General features: G+C 42.3%; 1 protein-coding gene across 1 annotated transcript in view; it reads left to right on the forward strand.

Annotated features, from left to right (window-relative positions):
* GEMIN5 (gem nuclear organelle associated protein 5) overlaps positions 1–13,136 on the forward strand; it is a 33,675-nt gene that overhangs the window by 9,975 nt on the left and 10,564 nt on the right. The window contains exons 9-22 of the mRNA XM_034778061.1: positions 203–288; positions 1,015–1,109; positions 1,657–1,793; positions 3,481–3,554; positions 4,203–4,384; positions 5,287–5,426; positions 7,921–8,092; positions 8,366–8,584; positions 8,983–9,096; positions 9,602–9,730; positions 10,618–10,713; positions 11,013–11,150; positions 11,670–11,817; positions 12,882–13,001. Of these exons, the coding sequence (XP_034633952.1) occupies positions 203–288; positions 1,015–1,109; positions 1,657–1,793; positions 3,481–3,554; positions 4,203–4,384; positions 5,287–5,426; positions 7,921–8,092; positions 8,366–8,584; positions 8,983–9,096; positions 9,602–9,730; positions 10,618–10,713; positions 11,013–11,150; positions 11,670–11,817; positions 12,882–13,001 (1,850 nt within the window). The remainder of the gene's footprint in view (positions 1–202; positions 289–1,014; positions 1,110–1,656; positions 1,794–3,480; positions 3,555–4,202; positions 4,385–5,286; positions 5,427–7,920; positions 8,093–8,365; positions 8,585–8,982; positions 9,097–9,601; positions 9,731–10,617; positions 10,714–11,012; positions 11,151–11,669; positions 11,818–12,881; positions 13,002–13,136) is intronic.

Below are 13,136 nucleotides of genomic sequence, written 5' to 3' on the forward strand. Positions count from 1 at the left end.
TCTCAACAAGAGATCAGTTTAAGTGTCTAGCTGGTGGGCCTGGTAGCAACAGGTTGATCTTAAGTATGATGCTACCTCCCCAATTTCAAGATTTTCCTCTTTTTTTCTTTCTAGTTAATCCCTGGAAAAATTGCACTTGGAGATAGGAAATAGCCGTATGCCTGTCTGGTTGTTTGACCTTTTATTACTATTTTGTTTGCAGTTATCCTGGCATCCGACTAAAGAAGGCTGCTTAGCCTTTGGAACGGACGATGGAAAGGTTGGCATGTACGACACCTACTCCAGCAAGTAAGAAACTAGTTTTCAAGTTGATCAGTGTTTTAATGAGCAAATTATAATAGTTGCTACAGTGATGGAAATAATGGAACCTTCTTAAGCTCATGGGCAGTGTGAAGTGACACTCTAACTTCTCGCTTATTGTGATGCTTCTAGTGATGATTTTCCATTGCATGCATTCAATAGCATTAGATAATAATCAGTATCACTGCCAATGCTGAAACTCAGTGTACATTATCCCTCTTCTCTGTTGCAGTGTCCTTAATTTAGGCAAGCTATTGCTCAGAGAGTAGATTAAATTACAAGTAGCCATAGAGCATAGTTGGTTGGATTTGGGGTGTGTCCATCTTGCCAGTATCTCCCTGCTGTGCCTAGTAGCTCCTGATGTAAGTTTGCTCCAATTGCCCAACCAAATATCACCTATGGGTGGAGACCAGGCATAGAAAATTTCAGCCAGAAGAACTTTCCAGGGAACTAGGAGCATGTGCAAATGTGGCATACAAGAAAAGTCCTGCTATAACCTTAACTGTAGCCAGCAGTGTACCTGAGGATGCAATTGTGAGATGTGCTGCTGGTTGCATTTCTGCTTGTTGACCTGTTGAACTGCTGCTTGTCCATTTTCACTCATGGCCATTGTGCTTTGAGCTTTCTCTGTATATAAGATTTGTCTGGGGATGTTCACTGCACCTCTCTGAAATCTGACTTATTTTGCTGTTCCCTGCTCCTCTCCCTATCCAGCATCAAAAATAGGCCTCCTCAGATCTCCAGCACCTATCACAAGAAGACTGTGTACACGTTAGCCTGGGGACCTCCAATTCCCCCTCTCTCTTTTGGTGAGTCTTGGAACCATACTATAGCAAATGTTAAGTCTTTTCACTTGTAGAGGATGTGGATACTGTGGAGATGGCATGTCAGCCCTCCTGCTGAGTCAGTGTGCATTGGGTATGATTCCTGTGCCCTTGGAGACTTTTATAATGGATTCATTCTCAAGAAGGAATGAACCAGTAGAGAGAGATACGCATAGACCCTGCAGTCCTCATTGAGGCTCAAACCTGGGACCTTTAGCACCAAACCCACCAGCCCGTACCACTTGAGCTAGACGAGCAACTGAGTTGACCCTTGTTAAATAACAAGCTCTTAATGTTGCTCAGGGCCACCCACTAGAGGGAGGTAAACCCCATGCACAGTCAGTGTGTTAAGAGGTGTGTGTACTTCTGCTATTGAAAGTGGCCCTTTTAATGGGTTATAGCAGGAGAATCTCTTACTGCCAAATCACATATGACGCTTTAAATCAGAAGTTGTATTTTTGCTGGGAGCAATTAGCCCTACTTACGCCTGTGTAGGAAAAGGCTGTATTTAGCTTTGATCTCTGTTGTGCAGGAGGCGATGGTGACAGGCCCTCTGTAACGTTATACAGCTGTGCAGGGGAAGGTATTGTCTTGCAGCACAATCCTTGGAAGCTTAGTGGAGAGGCAAATGACATCAATAAAGTCATCAGGGACACTAATTCAATCAAAGTGAGTATAATTCTTTATGGATCATGGAGTAGAAATTACTTGCATGATAACATTCCATCCCTGTTTTTTCTTTTCTGTCCTGCTGATGAATCTATAGCAAATAAAATAAAGCATCTGAAATCCTTAGTCTTCCTAGATGCACTTCAGAGACATTGAAAGCATCTAAATACATACACTTTTGTCCCTGAAGGAGTTCTTTCTCTTCCATTAAGGCAAGACAGCAGATCTTCTCTCTTCTCACTATCGCCAATTGTTTTCTGTTTTTGTAATTTATTTACCCAATTTATCTTGTTTTCAGAGAAGTACTTGGCTTTCTAAAATTAATACTTGGTTCTTATAGCGCTTTTCATCTTCAAAGCATTCGAGACATTAATTAAAATCCCCAATGCCCCTCTGAAGCTGGCAAACAAGTATCCTTAACACCGTTCTACAGATCAGGAAACCAAGGCGAAGTACTTGAAGCACAGCTCTGCGATTAAAATGTGAAGCTTTTCGCTGTAGGTCCTGTACTCAGACCACACCTTAGTCTCATTTTTGCATTCAGCTTGTGCACAGAGGGAGAGATTTGCAGAGGCACAAATGGCAGTTAGGACTCTAACATCTGAAAATCTTCCTCGAATATCTTGGCTGAGATCACATAGTGAATGAATGTGGGGCAGCCACCTGAGAACTCAAAATGCTCCTAGTCCTTTGCTCTGAATATTGGACCTATTAGATCACTCCCTCTCTCCATTTATTTTTTTTAATGAAATGCTGTTGCAATAAGGTTACTAAGCACTGCGGAAAAGTCTATCTCACACCACACTGCAGCTGGAGCAGAGTAGGCTGCTGTGAGTGATCAGATCAGGGCAGAGGGGGGGTTAATCATGTCTTGGCAAAACAAAGCAGTAAACACAGTGGACTAGTTCCTCACTTGGTATAAATCAGCAAAGCTCCATTGATGACTTTGCTGACATACACCAACTGAGGTTCTGGTCTAGTCTTTGACCAAAGCATCATCAGAGAGAAAAGGGGGAAATCCATCCTAACAGGAAACAACAAGCCTCTTAAACTGAGAATTGCCAATAATGTAGGTCTGGATGGGGGGGAATTACAACAATAGTTAGTCTTTATAAACTCTAAATAGAAGTTATGAGTTTGTTCACAAAGGCTTGGATTTTCAGTGGGGTTCATAGAATATCAGGGTTGGAAGGAACCTCGGGAGGTCATCTAGTCCAACCCCCTGCTCAAAGCAGGACCAATCCCCAAACAGATTTTTGCCCCAGATCCCTAAATGGCCCCCTCAAGGATTGAACTCGCGACCCCCTGGGTTTAGCAGGCCAATGCTCAAACCACTGAGCTATCCCTCCCCCTGGCTTAGATGCCCAGATCCCACTGGATCCCAGAGAAACTTCCTCTGAGATTTTTAGAGTCTAAAGTGATAACCCTGAGACACCATTTCCTGCAGTAATTAGTCCTGCTATAAATAGAACCTATTTTATCATCACTCAAGCATGCCTCTCTATTACAAAATGTGTTCTGGAAATCTGACATTGGGGATTCTCTTTTTATGGACTATTTCTAATTGCAAACACCCAATTTGAGTATGGGTTTAATTCTCTTGAATTCATGGAAGGAAAGTTTAGGGTTTGCAGCAGTTACTGCTAATGGTTCTTTGTTTTTTCTTTGGTACGTTTTCTTTCTTTAGTACAAACTGCCTGCACGCACTGAAATCAGCTGGAAACCAGATGGCAAAATCTTGGCTCTTGGTAACGAAGATGGGTATGTTTTCTTTAAGGCCTAGGTTAATGCTAATGTCATAGAATCATAGAATATCAGGGTTGGAAGGGACCTCAGGAGGTCATCTAGTCCAACCCCCTGCTCAAAGCAGGACCAATCCCCAACTAAATTATATATGCAATCAACAGCTGATTAAGTAAATTCATCTAGAGTCAGCATAGTGACTGTTCTGATTTATCTCTGACCTGTCAGTGTAACTGAGGGAGGAGGAATTTCTTGTTTTCACGTCAGTGAAACAGTTCTACCTAGAACCACTTATGCCGGAGGCAGGTGCTTCCAGCATGGCACTGCCCGTGCATCTCAGTCCTGATCGGTAATATTCTCTACCATCCCAGAGCTGGGTCTCTCATGAGTGCACGCAACCCATCATGCCATAGTGTATGTTGATTTTTACAAGTGACTGATAAGGTTCAGGACGCTTGTTTTCACCTGTGACTTAAGCCAGGATTTGAGCCAGGTTTACGGAGGTGAAAATCTCATTAATTTCTTGAATCATTCCAACCCACATTCTGTCCTTATACCCTGTTAATGTGCAGTACCAACAGAATATTCACCTTGGGGATGGAACATAGATCCTTGAGCCAATCCCAGCATTTCTCACGTTGTGTGTTTTGTTTGTTTTAATTACAGATCAATTGAAATATTTCAGGCTCCTAACTTGAGACTGCTCTGCACCATCCAGCAACATCATAAACTGATTAATGCTATTCGCTGGCATCACGACCACGGGACCCAGCCAGAGCTGAGCTACACGATCGCGTCAGGCTCAATCAACGCCATCATTTATGTGCATAACCTAAAGGGTGTCATAGGTAACTGCCTGGCCTTATACTTTCAGATGTTGCAGGAATGTGAGTTTTTTTCCCCTTCATTCAGTATTTTCCTTTCCTTACACTCCCTAGGGGGCTCTGCGACTGTCTTTCACTACTCGACTCTGAAGGGAGTTGATTTTGTCCTTTTCCTTACCTTTTTAATAATAAGTATTTGTTTTGGGGGCCTATTCTCATGTTCACTTCCCCAGGCAGCAGGGCTTGGGACTGTTGGCAAGGCCTGCATGCATAACCCCTGAACGGGGAGAGGCACCTTGTATCTCATCAGGGATCCTTCCCAGGCCTGCGTAAGGAGCAGAATTGATAGGGAGCTGGCAACAAGGCTCTGATGGGGTGCAGTACACCCTTCTGATTGTAGGGGGGGCTCACTTGTTTTGGTTCTCTGAAAAAATTGCTTATTGCTTGTCTACGTATTTCAGGAGGGGAAAAAGGTAGAGAAATCTGTGACATATTGAACTGTAAGAAATCTCTGCTTAAAAAGAGCTTGCATATTTCACAGTGCTGTTAATTTCCAACGTGCATGTGATGCGAGAAAAATTTCAGTTGCAATATGGGGAGAAGTGAATTAGTGTGATTATGGTATGAATGCAGCCAATAGAAGGCAACTTTATTTTGCTTAGTCCTTTGTGCGCACCCTCTCCCAAAACTCTTGACAGAGGTAACTAGTAAAACAGCATGCTGCATTGTTGAACATTGTAAGCCAAGCTTTCAGTACACAGGGTTCGGGTGCATGTGCACTGGTTCGCCTACTTTTGCACATGCAGTTAGAAAGGCATGCCCCAGGGCTTCTTGCCAACTGCGAATGTGGCCTGATGTCACAATTTCCATTCCACTGGAGTGACTTGTCCTCCCAACCTTACCTGATCTCCATTGTTTGCTTTCAGAGAGCTCTTCAAAAACCCCTGTGACGATAACAGAGCCTTTTCGAACTCTGGTGGGGCACACGGCTAAAATCACCAGTCTGGCATGGAGCCCGCATCATGAGGGGAGATTAGTATCTGCTTGCTACGATGGCACAGCACAGGTATGGTTGTGGGACCACTTATGATTAAATTTCTTTTGTTTTCAAATCCTCCTTCCTCTGCAATTTTTTTAATACCAAATTGACTGCAGAGTATTTGGGGATAACTCCTTTGCCAGATAAACTGTGGTATTGCTGAAAACTTCTCTGTGATAGAAATCTGCCGAAAAGGACAGCATGATTTCCCCCTATCTTTCTGTTAGTACCTGTTTCCAAACAGTAATCACCTTCTGTTTTTGCAGAGTGAGAGATGAAACTATTACTGGGAATGCAGGAGTCTGCAGGATAAAATTGTAAAGTGATACACTTCTTGGCTTCTTTGGCAGTACCAGAGATGAATGGTGTGGAGAAAGTCAATAAGGAAATGTTATATGAAGGGATAAATAACACAAGGACCATGGTCACCCAGTGAAAAAGTTAACAGGCAGCAGTTTTAAAACATAAGGAAGTACCTCTTAACACAACTCACAGTTAACCTGTGGAACTCATTGCCAGGGGATGTTGTGAAGGCCAAAACTATAACGGGGTTCAAAAAGAATTAGATACGTTCATGGAGGATAGGTCCAGCAATGGCTGTTAGCCAAGATATAGTTATGGATGCAAACCTGTGCTCTGGGTGTCTGTAAACTTCTGACTTCCAGAAGCTGGGACTGGATGAGAGGGAATGGATCATTTGCTAATTGCCCTTTTCTGTTCATTTCCTCTGAAGCATCTGGCACCAGCAGCTGTTGCATACTGGGCTAAATGGACCGTTGGTCTGACTCAATATGGTTATTCTTATGTGTGTTTTTGGTTGGAGGAGAAAATGAAACCGTAAAAGTAGTAAGGACTTCCTGATGATGCCTCTGGCACTGAAATAATTGTGTAGAATGAAAATGCAGAGAACTGCATAGAACTGGTTGGAAATTGATATTTTCAAATTTGTTGTCTTCACAAGTTGGGACAGTCAAAATATCAAAATTTTCTGTGGAGTGAAAATTTCTAAAAATATTGATTGAGAAATGTAGAAACTAGACATTTCAACATTCCAGAATCAGAATATTTTATTTCAGTTTGTTGAACCCAGTTGAAACATTTATTTTTGTCTTGAATCAATATTAATCTGGTTCTCATGAGCTGCTGTTGTACTGTTGGGAATTGTGGTTCCAGTGCCTCATGCACCCAAGCTCCTCTGGGCTGCACTCCCTGGCTGAACTACATCTCCCATGATGCATCAGGGCAGTTTAAGCAAAGGGGAGACTGCTGTGGATTGCATGTTAAATGTCAGACGAAGTTAAACCAAAATGTTTCGCTTTGTTCCACCTGACCCCAAATTGAATATTTTGTTTAAATTTTCAAACGTTTCTGGCAAAACCTGAATTTTTTTAATGGAAAATTTTAACTAACTGGGAACTGTATTTTCCACTGGAAAAAAATATTCATTGCACAGTTCCCATCCAGCTCTATAGAAGTTCTGCAATGGAAATACAGAACTTGGCACTATCTTCTTATCGATTAGTACTGCGCATCTCACTTATGGGAAAATATTCACGCTACACTAACTCTACAGTAAGAATGCCTTAAAGATTAACTAAAACATCTAAGTGCCCATGTGATGAATAAAAGAAGTTGTTTACAGACATTCCTATTTTAGAGTTAAATATTTGAACATCATCTCCCTTTCACTTACTTGCCAAATTTTGGACCTAAAGAGGAAAGAGAGACACACACACAACTATCTCTGTTTTAGATGTAAGTGATCACATCTCTCAACAGAAGGAAAGCGCAGAATCCTAGCCTGAGAGCAAGAGAATGGGTTTTCAAATAATTTTGTTAAATATATTTGCAACGTAGTCTGATCATCTTGTTGAAGTCTGAGTTTACACTGTGGATAACAGAAGCTTTGATCTTATATTTCAAAACACCTCCAGTTTCAAGTCTGCAATGCTTTGCATAGCGTGAGACATCTCTAACAAATAAAGGCCTCTTAATTTGCCCTCCGGTCTTCTGAAGGTATTATCAGTTTTGACACTGAAACTTTTCAGATGAGTGTGTGTTTTGAATTATTAGACTCAATCACTTAATCCTATTAGAGAACTCCTTAGTTCTAGGGTTATTTATGAGGTCTTTTCATATCTATTAAAGGATATTCTATTGTACCATGTTTCTGGACAGTGCTTAATAGTTGCTGTGTTTAAAGCCATAAGTGACTGCATTACAGTAATGGTAAACTGATTCACAGGTTCAGTTCATCAGGTCTTTCATCAGCACTTTTGGATCCTTCAGGATAAAAGAAGTTACGTGAATATACAATTGTTATCAGTAGCAACAAAAGGGACTATTCAGCATCTCCTGTGTGTTGGGTTTGGGTTACTGGTTCTTGAAACAGTCTAGACTACTTTGGAGATCTCAATGTAAAGCTGCTGGTGATGGGTGAAGATGATGATGCGGAACATTAGAGGGGTATCAGACTTGTTTAGATATTTGGTTTCTCTAAAAAAAGGGCTTTTGTTTTTAGGTGTGGGATGTTCTGAAGGAGGAGCCACTGTGCAATTATCGAGGGCACCGGGGCCGGCTGCTTTGTGTTCAGTGGTCACCAGTGGATCCAGATTCTGTTTATACAGGAGCAGATGACTTTTGTGTTCATAAATGGCTAACCTCAAAGCAGGAGTATACCCGGCCCCCTCAAGGTCAGTATACCTGAGCAGAGGATCCCGTACTGGGCCAGTGTGGGGATAGGAGTAATGAAATAGACAGTGGTAATATTTGTTCTAAATTCAAATTTGCCCTTTAGTTCTTAGGCAGACCCTCAGTGTCCCAGATCAAGTGGAGCTGTAGATGAGACCTCCAGCATTATAGCATAGGAAGTTAAGGCAAAATGGGAGCTCTGATCTTCAGAGGTGACATGCTAATATCTAAGCAGATTGCTCTCTCTTAGACATAATTATTGCAATCTTTTCCAGGCAAAAAGAGCGCAGACTTGGAGAAAAAAAGGAGCTCTCAACCCAAACTCAAAGCTAAGAAGAAGAAAAAGCCCATGGGGAAGGTTCCAGCAAAGCAGGATGTGAGCGACACAGTGAATGGAGAAGAGGTTGTAGACAGTTTGTTAGATGAGAATGGGATATCAGACCATGAGGAAGAAAAGGAAGCGCAGGAGTTCTCTGACAAGGGGTCTCTGGCAGGTAATTACCAGTCCCAAGATTGTCTTCGTTAATGGAAGAGTCTTAGTAGCCTGCAGAGCTAACCGGAGCTCCTGGTCGTGAGAGGGCATGCCCAGGGACCATCCCTGGGACAGCTGAAGAAGGGAGGGTGGCTTTGTGCCACATTCGTGCCCCTCTCAAGTGATCCTGGAATCAGCCAGGTTCTGGTTTGTCCCTGGCCCAAACTTGGAGCAGCTTTTGCAGATTCCCTCTAGATTACTGATTTCAATTAATACTTCAAACTACAAGACGTTAAACCTACATTGGAAATAAAGATGCTCAACCCATCACTGACACTACATTAAACCTTGACACTGTGTCTTTTAATGTCTTGGGCTTGTCCATAGCTTCTTGTTTCTTTCATTCATTTAATCCCACAGTTTCCAAGGAGCTCCCTTTGTATCCACGTGTTTGTTCTGTGTCTGACCTGCCAAAACCTTTCATGAACCATAAAACCACTCCCGTGAAAAAGGATCACCCTAAAGAGAAACCAGGTTGGTACATTTCATGCACAAGTGTCATGACACAGATTGGGTTTAAGGGACCAGACAGAGCCACCACACTTTGAGGCTTGTTTCCTGTAAAAGAGCAGCTTCCCATATTAATGTTACATCAGCTAAGCAATGTCTGGAGAGAGAGAGAGCTTTCAGAACTATTTATCATGTTAGTTCAAACTACTTTTGATTTAACTGACCCGCCAAGCAGGAAAAATGGCTAAGTTTAGTGTGATATGTGAATGTCTCAGTGCATACAGCTGCTATCTTCAGTATAAACCAGGAGGCAGAAAAACATTTGGTTTGTGCATAGTGATCAGTATTCATAAGGCAGAAAGACCCTAAAACAGATGTCTGTGGTGCTTAGACATAGTTTCTACAGCACCCTAAGTTTCCATTTCTTACTGTGTCATGAGTTGGTTTCTTTTGTGGGAGGGAGAGACATGATTATGGCTAGTGCTGGAACTGTGCGACAATGACTAAAATGTGACTGACTTCATTCCAGTCCTTGATGCCTCTATGAAGAAGAGAAAACCTCGGTCTATCCTACCTATCAGCACATCTATGGACCAGAGGTCGAAAGACGAATTGCATCAGGACTGCTTGATGCTGGCTACATGTCTAAGATCCAAAGGTACAGGAGAAATGCTGCACTGAGAGCTGCACTTCCTCTTCTTGCTCAGCTAGGGCATCCCCCCCCCCACCTCACCCCGCCCCACCCCAAAAGCATTTTGGCCAAGATTGCCACAAACAGGCGTCAAAGATAGGGCTCCTGGATCCATATCAAGGCACCTAAATATGGCTTTCAGAGATGAACTTTAGGCATCACCATGTGAAAATCTTGGCTGTTACATAGGAATGGGTGAACTAATCTTGTTTTATCCTTCCCATAATGCTTCATTCTTCTGCCATTGTGGCCACTTTTTGAGACGGGGGGATTGGAATACCCTTACCAATACTGGGCACATTCTAATCTGGGGTCTAAACATGCAGGTGGGATAAAACTTTATACCTGTAGGCATGAAAATTCATGACTTTAGCTTTCCCTGTTAGTAGTCTACTGTGTGTGTGTGTTACAGATTTTATTATTTATAGCAAACTCAAATATTTATTGATTCATCGCAATGGATTAGTGTCAAGCACAAGAGTATGACTTCATTGCAGGAGAAGTTGGGCTGTGAGGGAGATGTCTCTGATCACACAATGATTTCCTTAGATGCAAAGGGCATAAATCAAAATACTAACTGAACTTGGGCTTGGATAAATATTCTTGCTCCATCTTGAAGGTCCTTTAAATCGGATATAGAAGTGGTGTGCATATGAGAACCAATTAGATCTGTTTTGTATATAGGACAGGGAGCAGAAGCTATCTGCTATAAGTATTTTTGAAGGTAAAGTGGAGTGTAATTATAAAATGGATTTGAAGGTCTTTCTCCTTTCCACCCTCTGTTCCCTGGTTGCTCCTAGTATGTTCACTGCATGTAGATAGTTCTCACTCTCTCTTTATTTTCTCTCTGGTAGGCCTGAATGAGGGTTTGGCCCCAGACTCAGGGGATCATGTTCATTTGGGGATGTTTACAGATAGAGCTGCACTGTACAGGATGATGGAGGTGGAAGGTAAGTGGGGTAATGAATCAGGTTTGAAACATATCTGATTGTTTCCATTATCCTCCAAATGTGGAGAGAGACGTGAATCTTGTTTAATTTGTGAATGTACTGTCCATTAAAACAAGGGTGCAAGAGCACTGGCTGGAGCCAGGCACGGTGCCTGGATGAAGGCATTGAGCTTGCTTCTCTCAAATTCAGACTTGCAGCCTCTGTTTTCGCCCTGGGTGCACTCGCTTTCCCCTGTGCAGCATAGGGAAATATTGCACTCGTGCTGGTACCAAACCAAGAGGCATGTTTGTTTCAAATAGGAAAAAGCCACTTGGAGAATGGGCACTCGGTGTTGTTTCAGCAGCTCATGTTGTGGAAAGGAGATCTGAAGGGCATCCTCCAGTCAGCTGCTGAGCGGGGAGAGTTGACAGACCAGCTGGTAGCAATGTCACCCATGGGTATGTTTGTTCTTCTAACATGTAAGCAAATGGATTTAGCTCTTAAGGGTATCCTAGTGTTAGTTGTGCAGGACCAGGTCTTGTCTGTAACACTGTGCTAACAATACCTGCGTACAAAACAGACAGAGAGAAATCCCCATAGACAATCTCTGGGACGGGGGGAGGAGGGAAGAATGCCCTGTGAATTCCTTTCGGATTCCCAGACAGGGCAATCATCTACTTCCAAGCACAAAAGCGAATTGTCCTCTGACATGTGATGGTCCTTTCAGTCATTTGATTTTTGTTTAAATAAACTTGTAAGAACTGATCCTGGTACCGTCTAGTCCCATGGTCACTTCCAAACCTTTTCCCTGTCCCATTGCTTAGGGGACTCAATTTAGAATGTTTACAACATAACGAGCTATCCTAAGGCAGAAACGGGCTATGTGCAGAAGTCACTGAGTTTAGAAGTCAGTTTTACAGGGAATCCTTCCTAAGTGTATGTCCTTGTCTTTAGCTGTGCTACCTTCTGTCTTGCAGCTGGCTATCAGGCCTGGGTGTGGACAGTAGAAGTTTTCGCGAAACAGCTGTGCTTTCAGGAACAGTATGTCAAGGCTGCCTCTCATCTCCTCTCCATTCACAAAGTGTACGAGGCTGTGGAGCTACTGAAAACGAACCATTTTTACAGGTCACTGCACTGGACCATTTTGACAGTTTTTAATGCAAATGGAGAGATCTGACTGTTGTCAATTTCACTTCTTGGCTCTGATGTACTAGTATGGTACTGTAATATCTGAATCACAGATGTTGCAGGGGACTACACCTCTACCTCAATATAACGCGACCCGATATAACACGAATTTGGATATAACACAGTAAAGCAGTGCTCCGGGGGGCGGGGCTGCGCACTCTGGATCAAAGCAAGTTCGATATAACGCGGTTTCACCTATAATGTGGTAAGATTTTTTGGCTCATGAGGACAGTGTTCTATCGAGGTAGAGGTGTATTTAAAAGGAACTAGACAACTTAAAAATCAGACTTTTGTCTGAATTTATTTAACTACTGCTACAGGTAACTCCTAAGATCACTGAAAGAGATTAGAGAAAAGATATACTAATTTCTTTCTTTTGTGAATTTGGCAGTACTTTGCTTTCAGTCAGTCCCACTTTTTCTTTGGTACAGCCAGTCAGTTTTTTTCTTTTGTTTGCTTGACTGAGAAAACATTTTACAAAATAGAGAAATAGACAAAATCATAATACTTAGTGGGCAAGGGGACTCAGGCAAGTTTTTTGTCTGTGAAACTACTGTTAACTCATTATTACTTTAGTTTACTGGATTTCAAATGGACGTTCCTTTTTTAAATTAAATAGGATGCAGTGAAATAACAATGAATGGAAACATTCTCATTAACATTAGTTACTGTAAACAAGATACATATTTCTAAATAAACTTTCCCCTAGGCATACCGCATTGCATCGCTAGCCAGGTGTCTTCGCATTTTTTGGTTTCCTCAGAAGCATCGGGTATTTGCAGCTATTGGAGGTGGAATCCCGTAATTAATTGAACCAATAGGTTGATCGATTGAGAGAATTCTTTCCTACATCTTGGGCCTAAAATACCTGAGCCAGTTTCCTTTTGAAACCCTAGGGAGACTGTGGCTGTGAAAGGAGTGGGCCGAAGTGTGTGGTCTTGTATGGAGGTAATATTTTAAAACCTGGATTCTCTCATAGGAGTTTCTCTTGTTTGCCTCAGGGAAGCGATTGTAGTTGCTAAGGCCAGGTTGCGGCCCGAAGATCCAGTCCTGAAGGATCTCTACACCTGCTGGGCAGCAATACTGGAAAAAGATGGTCACTATTCCACAGCAGCCAAATGGTAGGTGCCAGCCAGAAGGGAACAACATTGTCTTACTGGCTAAAAGAGAGACTATTCTAAACAGAATGGCTGAGATTTTGGAGAAATGGAGTGTTCGTTTTGGTGGCCCCATTTTAAGATTTTCTGAGAGAGGAA

The sequence above is a fragment of the Trachemys scripta genome, chromosome 8, assembly GCF_013100865.1.
Source record: "Trachemys scripta elegans isolate TJP31775 chromosome 8, CAS_Tse_1.0, whole genome shotgun sequence".
In the NCBI taxonomy this organism is placed as follows: Eukaryota; Metazoa; Chordata; order Testudines; family Emydidae; genus Trachemys; species Trachemys scripta.